Genomic DNA, 12,785 nt, shown 5'->3' on the forward strand with positions numbered 1-12,785 from the left:
ATTTTGATGATCTGACATTCCTTACAAAGGTATATTGTTGTATTAATTATAAATGTATGTGCATTTGTGAAATTTGTAGGCTAGGCATTACTTTACATGTACCTAGATTCAATGCAAAGGCAGTTTATTTATTGTTCTTTTGACTACCCCAATTTATTTTATAGTGCTGAACTTATCGCAATTTCGAATTACAATACCATTATTCTAACACCCTAAAACAAAATTTGCAAACTACAAGTGTCGTTATAACAGAATTTGCTCGGCAAAGTCAAAGTAGGTTTTCATTTCATGAACGTAGACTTTTTATTCTTTGCAAGGCTTTCCACGTCCCCTTGACTCCGCCGGCACAGCGCCGAGTGTGAAGAAAAGTTTCTGAAGTACGCACACGTATAGGTTTATTGGAAAACGGACGAAATAACTTTAGGCGGCACAGACGGTAAGGGACCATCCACATTTATACTCGGGAATCTTCAAAGGACTGTTTACGTATTTTCAGATCTTCTCCTACTGTAGAGCGTGACGAGACAGCTCCAGACAAAATCACAAATTGGTAATGTTCCAGCTCAGCTGCCTTAATCTCACAAAGGTTCACTAAAACCCAACCGTTACTAACAATTTTAGTTAACAACATTAACGTTTGGATAACAAATTACATTAATTAATCTCCGTTAACCCGGCTCGGAATTATGTTGCAAATTGCTAATTAATTAAATTCCCACGGACGGCTAGAGCTATACCGATTCGCACTCGCATCGATTGTTGCGCGGGGCATTAGCGATTATCGCACTGTGCGGGGTGCGACTTCGGGTCCTAAATCGCATTAATGAATGCGGGCACTCGTTTGTGACAAAAGAGTTTGGTTGTTGACGGCGGTGGGCGGGCGCGCGGGCGGGGGCGGGTGGGGCGGCAGTGAGCGCGGCGCGGCGCGGCGGACGGTCGCGGCATGTGCTGTCGCCGGGTGCTGCTCTGGCTGGCGGCGGGCTGGCTGGGCGGCGCGCTGGCCGGCAACCCCGACGCCAAGCGGCTGTACGACGACCTGCTGTCCAACTACAACAAGCTGGTGCGCCCCGTCGTCAACACCACCGACGTGCTGCGCGTCTGCATCAAGCTCAAGCTGAGCCAGCTCATCGATGTCGTACGTTCTGTGTCTTTATTCTTCTGATGCTGGCCCCGCGGCCTCGCGGAGCGTTGGCTATTTAAATAGACAAGGTTCCATCCGACCCAGTTAGAGATGCTCGCATTGTTGTGTGGCGCCGCGCCGTCTGCCCGCGGACCCGCGCGGGGCTCCATAAATCAGCGGCTGAAAGCTTCCCGCCACCGCCGTGTCTTATTGACGCATCCATACGCATGTGTCTACGGCTATAAGAGTATATGGCGTAAAGCTGGCCGAAACCCATTTATTGTCACCCCTTTTTATTGTTTATGATATTTATCGCTCCAGTAAACGGTAAGCGATGAAGGAGGGAAGGTGTTGCGAGTTATGTAACGATGCACTCGGGAGCGACCACGGTTTCACAATTTTAAACTTTCCAACAACTGTACTGGTTTATTTCGGACCGAGGTATTTTCGACGCTAAAACTCGGGGCGGTTTTATGAGTAAAAAAACGGGTACATTCTGTTTTAAAAAAAGCCTTCTCTGATCAAACATTTACTTTGAACGATTGTAACAAACAAGTGAAACTCATCGTTTAGAGTCAGTTGGCAAACAAAGTGGGATTTACTAACGAATCCATTTTCTGAAAATAATACTTTTTGCTTTTTATACGTTAAAGTTTTTAATATAATACCTAGTATGGATTCATTTCCAGCTTCATTTTTGTAGTATCGTAACTACTAATTAAGTATACCCTAAATTATCATAAACCAAGATACTACATCCTATGCTTTAATTTTTATAACGTGCACTTAGTTAATACACTCTAGAGAAAAGTACTACTACTACCCACTACAGATATTTATCATATTAAAAATATTGAAGGAAATCTACGCCAGTACCTACATATTAGGTACATGTTAAATTATAGGAGTATGAAAATATGTATTGCCCGGAATGGAATATAATCGGATAAGCTCAGATTTCAGAATAATAACTCCAATTAACAGAGCTGTATCCTTTCATATGTAGATGATAATGTCGAAGAGATAAGCGGAGTCATATATGGATAGTTTCTAACTTTTGCAATTATTAAACCACTATTCAAAATTAAATATTTTGGGTAAGTATGGATAATATTGTGATGTTGATGTTTTCTCTATTAGAAAAAGTTTCTGCAATATGAAACCGGTTTAAATGAACTACTAATTTTATGTAAATTATTACTAACTACTAGCGGTCTTATTTCAGCAATTTCATGAAAATGGCTCCAGCTATTCGAATATAGCATTTTTATCGATCACGTTTTAACTTCGATCAGCTTGTCTATATTACCTATATACCTACTTACCTACATTTCCTGGCTAGAACAAATTTAATACACAAACCCGATGAATTGTAAACCTCATAAAGCGGAGACGATCTCTATAATTCCCTTTCAAGTCGTAGCTAGATATACTCGTACCCACATATTAATAAGACAGTCCTGAATCGTAGAGCTGACTGTAACATTCTGTGGTTTGCTGAGTAAACCTGTGGGTTCACGTATTGGATAGATAGTCTGGTTTGATAATTCAACTATGGATTCATCAGTAAGGCTTACTTCTGTCTCGCTGACTCCGGTAATGGCTTTACGCAGATATTGAAAGATTAGATGAATATTTGATGGTTGAAACCTAGATGTTCATGCAATTTGGTTTATCAACTATGCGCGATTTGAGGTACAGTTCGGTCTAAACAAATTGATAGTTCTGAAGTTGGCTCTGATTAGGTACATTTTTGTACTTTGTCAAAGTAACCAACTCTCCTTCCAAAGTAACAGAGAATTCCAGCATATTATATACTGAAATTGTGGAAACATAGTTACTCAATTCGATGGTAATTTGATGTCAGTGTCACAAATAAAACACTGTAGGTACACTCACCACAGTAGTAGTAGGCACTATTTTACTTTGTGTAACCTTTTATCATTTTTTAAACGTAGGTAGGTAAGTAATTTAATTATTAAATCTATTTATATCGAAGAGTAAAAGCTACATTAAACGCATTCAAATAAAAGCGTTTTAATTAGCGAAGTGATTCATACCGGCGAAGTTTCATTTCATTACGGAATATCGCATTTCACAAATCGGATTTTGAATATTCGATACGATATTTACAAATCAAATTGGTTTCGATGAAGTCCTAACTGTATGTAGACTGAAGTTCCCAAAATTCATTTGACTTGGTAAATGTAGATTCAAATTCAAAACTGGACAATATTAAAGGTAATCATTTTAGACGTATATAGCATTTCAAACGCTAAATTCTTGTCGAATTGTGACTTTACGCTTGGCTGAATAAATGAAATTTTAATAAGGGTAGGTACATAATAAGACATGTAGCATCTAGATGTGCAGGTTTCCTTGCGATTTTTTCCTTTGCCGCAAGAGTACCTACGTGGTATAAATGTACTTAATTCCTTAATTCTAGAATTCATTGGTACATGGCAGGATTCAAACCCACGGCCTCACGAATGATACCCAACTCGTTACGACACCACGACTCTACCTAGGTACTACTTTACAAATATTATTTCAATAACAAAATTTAATAATCTTTCGCTTACCAATATTTTTATCTAAACATCCGTCGTTCCGTTCTGAACCAGTCCTTCGGTTAGCTAGTACAGTCAGCCAAAAATATAGGTATACTTTCATATGAAAATGTATGGATTCTTGAACACTAAACTTTGTAATATACAGGAATAACCCAATGACCGCTGTCAAATCCATACATTTATCAGTCATTTGTTTGTTTTCAAGGTAAAATTAATCTCCTTCACATGCGTAAGCTGTCAATCAAACGTCAAAGGTTATTGTTGAAGACAGACATTATTACGAGCGTCGGGCTCTATGCCCGGCGCTTCAGCTGAAGAAGAAATACTTATGTCAATGACACACAAAATAACAACACGAAGAAATTCATACCACATTTTATTAATTACTAATTCTAATACATAATTCTTATATCTCATATCTTGTAAAATACTATTCAATATACTTACTATTATTACGCAAATCTCTACACATCGTCTTAATCATCACCGTCACGCTCATCGACCCTCTTCGACTTCGAGCCTTCGCCATCAGTTTCGAGCCGGATCTGGCTATACAACCAGATCGGCGAGACCAAGTCGAGGGACGCGATTGAGAACAACCCGTCAACATTCATTCACAAGGAAGGAGAAGGTCATCGGAGTTCGGTCATCACTCATCATTGGAGAGTCAAGCTAACGCATGAAGATCCTCATCAAGGTCGCCGTGTAGATGCACAAGAGCACCATAGTGTCAAGACTCAACTATCATACAAACCAGGAAGGGCGCCTTCGGCTGAGTGAGTCCGTTCCGATCTATCTAATTCCCAATTAGTTTCGATTCTCGTTAATTTTCCTTAGTTATTAATTTCTACCGATTTATTCACGTACTTATCGTCTTCTCATATGTCATTTGTTTGATTACCACAAGATTTTAACGTTCTAAAACATTTCCTAATCATGGATGCAAAAACATTAAAAAAGAATAGAGGTTCTGTAAAGGCCAAATTGACAATATTTAAGGGCCATCTCGAACAACTGACACCTTGCACCAAATTAAACACCTTGCAGTTTCGTGAACTATCCGCACGCCTCAACCGCATTAATGAATTGTATAAAGAATTTGACTCTATTCAAAATAATTTGGAAACTTTATCGGACACTCCAGAAGACGAGTTTAAAGAACGACAGGAGTTCGAGGCTGGATATTTCAGCACGGTCGCTGCCGCGCAGGAGCTGCTGGACCGAAGTGTGGAGCGCCCGGCCCCTGCGGGCCACGACCTGGCCGTGGCAGGATCCAGCACTGCCAATGATTCAGGTGCATTTCTTCCAACACTTAAGTTACCTACGATACATCTACCTACATTTGCTGGTGGCTATCAAGATTGGCTAGAATTCCACGACACGTACATGAGTCTCATTCATCTAAATGATTCAATTCCAAAAATTCAAAAATATCATTACTTACGATCATCACTAAGGGATAATGCAGCCTTGTTGATCCAATCATTAGACCTATCAGGTGACAATTACGATGTAGCCTGGGATTTACTATGTGAGCGCTACAACAACACCAAGTTATTAGTAAACAATCATTTGAAGGCTCTCTTCAATCTTGAACCCATGTTCAAGGAATCGTCCACGGGCCTTCGTAATATCATTGATTCGGTAAATAAAAACATTAGAGCTCTAAAAACACTACATCTGCCAACGGAGCATTGGGATGCGATAATAATTTACGTTATCTGCACAAAATTAGACCACGCAACACTGAAGGATTGGGAGATGCAGCGCGGACCCAACAACGCAATTCCAACATTTTCGGAATTTAATTCATTTATAAAAAACCGCGCTGCATGGCTGGAATCCATCGAAGAAAATCACCAAAAACTGCGTAGATATAGCGATACTCCACCCGTTCGCGCCAAAACCTTTGTGGCAAATTATTCGAACTCCGCGCATGCGAGTGGCTCTAATCCTTCACAAAATTCCCATTTCTGCCCAGTTTGTAAACAATCACATAGCATATATGAATGCACAAAATTCAGATCCATGACCATAGAAGGGAGGATGGATAAGGTAAAACAATTAAACCTTTGCCAGAATTGTCTGCGTAAAGGTCACGATGAAACACATTGTTGGAGAGGTTCGTGCAAAATTTGCAACCAGAGACACAACAGCATGATACATCTAAACCATGGAGAGCCAAATCTAGATTCGAATACAAAAATTGACCAATGTGTCGTCTTACCGAATGTAGAAAATCTGACGAACAACACAGAGCCGAAGCAAACAACTAATCAATCGTCGAACACAATATCCTTATCAGTGACGCATCCAAGCCAAGCCCAGGTATTGTTAAGCACTGTAATTGTCAGTGTAGCGGATAAAAATGGTAAACACCACAAAGTGCGTGCACTGTTAGATCAAGGCAGCACAGCAAGTTTCTTAACAAATGATTTACTCACACAACTTCAAACACCTTGTTATCATACCTCTGTTTCAGTCCAAGGATTAAATAATCAAACGTCTAAAATATCAAAAAGGTGTGATGTATCAATAGCATCACTCTCTGCCAGTGGTTACACGACAGACGTTAATTGTTTTGTTGTGCCACAAATCACGCAAGTAATACCCATGAATAAAATAAACTGCGGTAATCTAAAAATACCCCCACACATCTACCTTGCCGATCCTACCTTTGCCATCCCATCGGAGGTGCAAATGCTGTTGGGAGCTGACATCTTCTGGGACATACTCTGTAACAATCGTGTCAGCCTAGGCAAGGCGAAACCAACCCTTGTAGAAACAAAATTAGGGTGGTTAGTTGTGGGCTCTATACCGACATCATACAACACACTAGGTCAACATGATACAGTCCACTGCAACTTGATAAACAAAATCGAACTAGAAGAAAAAATCAACAAATATTTTGAATTGGAGTCCTTACCTGCTCAACAATCCCAATCAAGGAATGAAGCTGAATGTGAGAAGCTCTTCTTGAAAACTACAGTCCGTAACCCAGATGGTAGGTTGGTTGTGACAATACCCCTTAAGGAGAACCCTCAATGTCTCGGCGATTCAAAGCAACAAGCACTGATTAGATTCAATTCATTAGAACGTAAGTTCAGCAAAAATGAAGCATTTAAAACAAAATACATAAACTTTATGAAGGAATACATAGAGCTAGGTCATATGTCGGAAAACAAAACACCCCAAGATGACAATGAATCCTACTTTTTGCCGCATCATGGTGTCTTGCGAGAAGACAGTCTAACAACTAAACTAAGAACAGTATTCGATGCCTCTGCAGTAACAAGCACTGGTAAGTCATTCAATGACATCCAACTCATAGGTCCTCCTGTACAAGATGACTTATTGAGTATTTTAATCCGATTCCGACAGCACAAATATGTGGTCACTGCCGACGTAGAAAAAATGTACAGACAAATCTTAGTGAATGAATCACAAAGAAGTTTACAACAGATATTCTGGCGATCAGATCCAAGTCTAGAACTCAAGCAATACAAACTAAACACCATAACGTACGGCACAGCATCCGCCCCTTACCTTGCAACTAGATGCTTGAAACAATTAGGTCTTGAAAGCACTAATGAGGATGTAAGAGAGGTGATTATACACATTTGTATTGTATAAATTCGTGTAAACCTAATTTAAAATTTATGTACATTTAATATTCATCAAAATTTTAACCTAATTTAAAAATAATGTTAGGTACATTGTGATTTATAAATAATTTAAATTGTATATTTATTTAATAGTAAAATTATTGAATGAATTTATTCCTTATATAATGCATGCTGTATTCACCTATAATTGAAGATGCATTTATCATTAGACTTAATTTAATTTATTTTAGCATGTAATTGATGTAATCTTTGTTGGTGAATCAAATAAATAAATAAATAAATAAATAAATAAATAAATACACGACTTCTACGTAGATGATTTAAATACTGGCTCAGATAATGAAAAAACGCTAATCGACAATTGTAAGGGTGTTTTAGAGCAGCTACGCGGTGCCCAAATGAATTTACGAAAATGGCGATGTAACAAGCCAGAATTGTTAAAAAATATTGTGGGTGAAACAAGTCAAGACGAATTACAAATTTTGGATAAGGACGAATATGCAAAAATTTTAGGATTACAGTGGGCCTGGAGAAGGGACACATTGCTATTCTCTTCCACAATGAAAACGAACATTCGTTCAGCTAAGTCAAGCAAACGCATAGTGCTATCAATGCTTGCACAAATCTTTGACCCCCTAGGATTGATAAACCCGTGTACACTTAAGGCAAAACTCATATTACAAACACTTTGGGCTAACAACATACCTTGGGACGCCGAATTGCCAACCGAAGTCGAATCACAATGGAATAATTTTACGAATTACATATCCGACTTAATCTCAATTGAAATCCCGCGCAGGGTCTTATGTGACTCCTACGTCAGGTTAGAGATGCATGCATTCAGTGATGCATCTATCAAGGCATATTCAGCCTGTGTTTACCTTCGATCTGTTACAATGGATGGAGACGTCACTGTTAATCTACTATTGGCAAAGAGTAGGGTCGCCCCTCTCAAACAGCGGCTAACCATACCGAGGCTCGAACTCTGTGGTGCTCTACTAGCTACAAGGTTAGCAAAGAAGGCGAAGGAATCACTTCGCTTGGAAATCGATGTTCAGCATTTTTGGTGTGATTCAACGATCGTTTTGAGCTGGATTAAGACATGCAAACAAACTTTAAAACAATTCGTGTGTAATAGAATCACTGAAATCACCAACATCTCAGAGCCTAACGATTGGCATCATGTTCCAACAGAACTTAATCCAGCAGACATAGGCTCTCGTGGGCTCAACGCTACACAACTAAAGGGCTCTACCTTATGATGGCGAGGTCCGCATTTCTTAAATCAAGTGGATATCCAGTGGCCCATGCAACCGCAAGGCATGAAACTTGAAGAACTACCTGAAATCAAGGTCCAATGTAATGTCACGACCGAGCAAACCGACGAAATTACAAATAAGTATTCGGATTTTCCTAAATTGCAACGCATTGTTGGCTACCTTAAAAGATTCATCCATAATTGCCGACTTCCAGGGAACAAATCAATCGGAGCTTTGCAATTGTCTGAGCTTGATTTGGCAACAAAAACACTGTGCGCAATGTCACAAAAAACATGCTTCCTCAAGGAATTTCGTGTCTTAAAAAATAAAGGGTCTCTGCCATCTAAGAATAAACTGTTGCATCTGAATCCATTTCTCGATGATTCTGGCCTAATTCGAGTAGGAGGCAGGTTGTGCAATGCGAATTATGATTACGACACTAAACATCCAATTCTGCTAGACGGGTCTCATCCCATCACTAAATTAATCTTTAAAAATTATCATCGACTTTTATTACATGCAGGACCTCAGCTGTTATTGTCAACCTTGCGTCATAAATATTGGATCATCAACGGCCGAAATCTTGCAAGAAAAACAGTTCATGAGTGTATTACTTGCTGTAGGTTCTCAGAAAAAACATTTCAGCCCATTATGGGGAATCTTCCTAAGGCAAGACTCGAGGCAGATCATCCATTCTGCCACACGGCGGTAGATTACGCTGGACCGATAATGATAGCAAACAGGAAAGGTAGAGGGCGTAAGCTCATTAAGGCTTACATCTGTGTATTTGTATGTCTCACAGTCAAGGCAGTGCATCTGGAACTTGTCACAGATTTGTCTGCTAAATGTTTCATTTCAGCATTAAACAGGTTTGTGGCCCGGCGAGGTAAGCCTTCCAACATATATTCCGACAACGGCACGAACTTTGTAGGAGCTAATCACGAATTAAGAGCCTTTTTGAAACAATGTAGAAAGGATGTAATATCCTATTCAGCAGAAACTGAGATAAAGTTTCACTTCAGTCCAGCATACAGTCCTCATTTCAACGGCATGGCGGAGGGTTCGGTAAAGTCCATAAAATATCATTTGAAACGAGTGCTTGGCCTAGCACACTTAGACTTCGAGGAAATGTATACTGTGTTGGTCCAAATAGAAGGAATCCTAAACTCAAGGCCTATCACCCCCTTATCTTCGGATCCCTCTGATCTCATCCCTCTCACTCCTTCCCACTTCTTAATCGGACGGACATGCACGATGCTACCGGCTGCCCCGGTGGAAGACAAGCCAATTTCATCGCTAACAAGATTTAAGAGGATCGAACAACTCAAGGCACATTTTTGGAACCGTTTCTACAAGGAATACATATCCGAGCTCCAGCAGAGGAACAAATGGCGCACAATTGGAGAGCAGCCACAAACAGGGGAACTTGTGCTAGTGAAGGACGATCGATTACCCCCAAATCGATGGCTGCTAGGCAGAGTCACGGCAGTATACCCCGGCACGGACGGGGTCAATAGAGTGGCAGATCTGATCACGAGGGCCGGGACGCTCAGAAGAGCGTACAACCGGTTGTGCCCTCTTCCACTCTTGGAACAGACCGTTCCAAGGGGGGGACCATGTTGAAGACAGACATTATTACGAGCGTCGGGCTCTATGCCCGGCTATGCTATGACTTTACGAAGTAAAGAGGTAGACATGGATTTGTCACCATGGTGGAAGGATTTGCCAGTCACATTGAATATGGATATGAATATGAATATGTGAATATGAATATGTGGGGACATGTCACACACGGCCATCCGACCCCAAGCTAGGCACAACCTGTGTTATGGGTGTCGGACAGCTGATATATCTACACAGATACATATATACATATTAAATAAATAAACGACAACCGGAAACACGTCATTATTGTTTTCGTTGACTGTACCTGCCAATATAATTATCGGGTGAAGAGCGGCTGACAAGCACCGGAAGAGTTTTGACACAGCCCGGCGGGAGCTTTCACGCCTCTTGCCCTTAGTCCGCTTTGAAAGTGCTTTAATTAGCTCCAATTTCACGTTTTAATTCTAATAGCGATTTTTTTAAGTGTTTGGGGTAGCTTTGTTTTTAATAAAATGAACAGACAGAGTAATTTCAATAGCATTGTTATTAAAAATAACATAATTATTATCTGACCCAATATGACATGTGGACAGCTGATTCATTATGAGTTCAGACATGGTAGCGATGTTTCCCATTATCCTAATTTTAGTTTAGACAGTTCAGAATCAGCATTCACTATTAACACAAATAGTACTAAAATCTAAAATGTCACAGTTAACGTAACAAATTAAATACCCAACATTAATAGCAAGATCGGCGACTAATATTCAGAGAGCGCTTAAAACCACTTCGACAAATAGGAAAGCGTTAACGAAGTACATTGCGCAAAACCGTACTGTCTCCAATACTGGGGAATCGAAGTACTGAGGAGTTCCTGATAATTTATGTACAACATTTATCTCTCTCCCCCCCTTACCCTCCGCATCCTGCGCCCCCCTCTGACGCCGTGATGCCGATCGAGAAAGAATATTTTTACACTTGCACATCGATCCAGTAGAGCTTTTAACAAGATATGGTGCTGAGTTAAGACATACCTATGTTGTTATAGATATTTTTATTTGAAGAGTTCTAAACCGACTTCAAAAAAGGAGAAAAAAACATTACGAAATTAAACTACTTGCAACAAATAATTTGACGGTCGAAACGTAATTAAAGACATTCTAAGTAAAAGGCTGCCAAAAAGGCTGTCTAAATAAATGTAAAAAATCGGTTACAAGGACTGGTTAAATAATAAAACTGGTTATTTTTTTTATGGTAATAGAAATTCTGAAATAGAGGTGGTATTCGGAAATATATCTGTTATTCAGACAGGATGTTCCCTTTATCTCGCTATTCGTCGGTCAGCATGTTGTTTATTTGTTAAACCTTACATTTCCACAGGATTACCGTCCCACTGATAGTGTTGCATGCATTCCCGCTTCATTTCCATAGATTCTCAATTCAACGCTCATAATACTTTGTGATAAAAGTAGTTTTCACTTCTTAAATTTCTGTACAAATGTTGCTTTAATATTTGCTTTAAATTTAAATGTGGAATTTGTTCAGCTAACGTACTACCACCGAACATTAGCAATCAACAAAAAGTAGCATTGCTTATCTGTTAAAAATGACACAATGTGTAATATGTGTATGTATCTGACAGATGTTTGACATAGGAGTATAAGCGAATTGTTGCTTGCTAATGTGTCGGTGGCAGTAGAAGCTGTTTGAAAGTTCACTACCACTACTCATATAAAACTGGCTGAACACTTTTATGACATAACATAAATATAACAATTTGATGTTGCCATAAAACACGCCGTTTCTTTTGCCTCACGTTAAACTCACGCAAATGAGCGATCGCACTTTTTATTTTACGAGGACGAACGTTCTTGACCCCGTAAACTTGAAATTTATTAGATTATTTATTTTATGGACACGAATATTTATTGTACCTGTTACATTTTGACACAGTATTATTTTAATTCAGATATTTTCAATACGTTTATAAACCCTTTAAAAGATTGAAACACGTTCAGTAAAATTAATTTAGAGTGGTAAGCATAGAGAGATGTAGATAGGTATTCATAATTTGTACACAATAAGTGTTGGGGTTGATTGTTGCCCACAACAACGGGGTTGATAGATAATGATAATTGATAGTTTGATAGGGTGAGTGCCGAACCGCCGCGTGACGTATGATAATGAAAAGACGTCGTAATGTGTGAACGGTATATTGAACACTGAAATATGATTATGTAGGTACAATTGTCGCTAAGTCTAAGTAGGTCGCACGTTTAAGTAAATGCAAACTAATGCTTAGATGTTAACTCTAACATCTTCCCCACTCAGAGAAGAGAGAAAATGATATAGAAACGAAATGATAAAATTGAATACATGATCTACTGATAAGGTAATGACTAAGTAAATGATCCGAAATTGATACATTTCTTAAATAGAAGTTATTCCAAAAATTATAATATTTAATAGAATGAATCTAAAATTAACAGAATGTAAATAGAATCTACTTAATGATATTTAGAAAATGATTTTGTCCAATCACATTGATCGATTGTACTTATTTTTACGCGCACATACTACTGGTATTTTATGACCACTATCA

The 12,785-nt window shown here is 39.1% G+C and overlaps 2 protein-coding genes across 2 annotated transcripts in view; both read left to right on the forward strand.

The window, feature by feature from the left end:
* Positions 1-922: 922 nt before the first annotated feature.
* Positions 923-12,785, forward strand: part of LOC105381623 (acetylcholine receptor subunit alpha-like) — a 139,625-nt gene continuing 127,762 nt past the window's right edge. Inside the window, exon 1 of the mRNA XM_038112229.2 lies at positions 923-1,135. Within this exon, the coding sequence (XP_037968157.1) occupies positions 944-1,135 (192 nt within the window). The 5' untranslated portion in view covers positions 923-943. The remainder of the gene's footprint in view (positions 1,136-12,785) is intronic.
* LOC125488931 lies at positions 5,403-8,581 on the forward strand. Its single transcript, XM_048622972.1, has 2 exons — positions 5,403-7,311; positions 7,622-8,581. Exons 1-2 carry the CDS (start codon positions 5,455-5,457, stop codon positions 8,579-8,581), a joined length of 2,817 nt encoding a protein of 938 aa, XP_048478929.1. The 5' UTR covers positions 5,403-5,454.

The sequence above is a fragment of the Plutella xylostella genome, chromosome 9 (assembly GCF_932276165.1).
Source record: "Plutella xylostella chromosome 9, ilPluXylo3.1, whole genome shotgun sequence".
Lineage (NCBI taxonomy): Eukaryota > Metazoa > Arthropoda > Insecta > Lepidoptera > Plutellidae > Plutella > Plutella xylostella.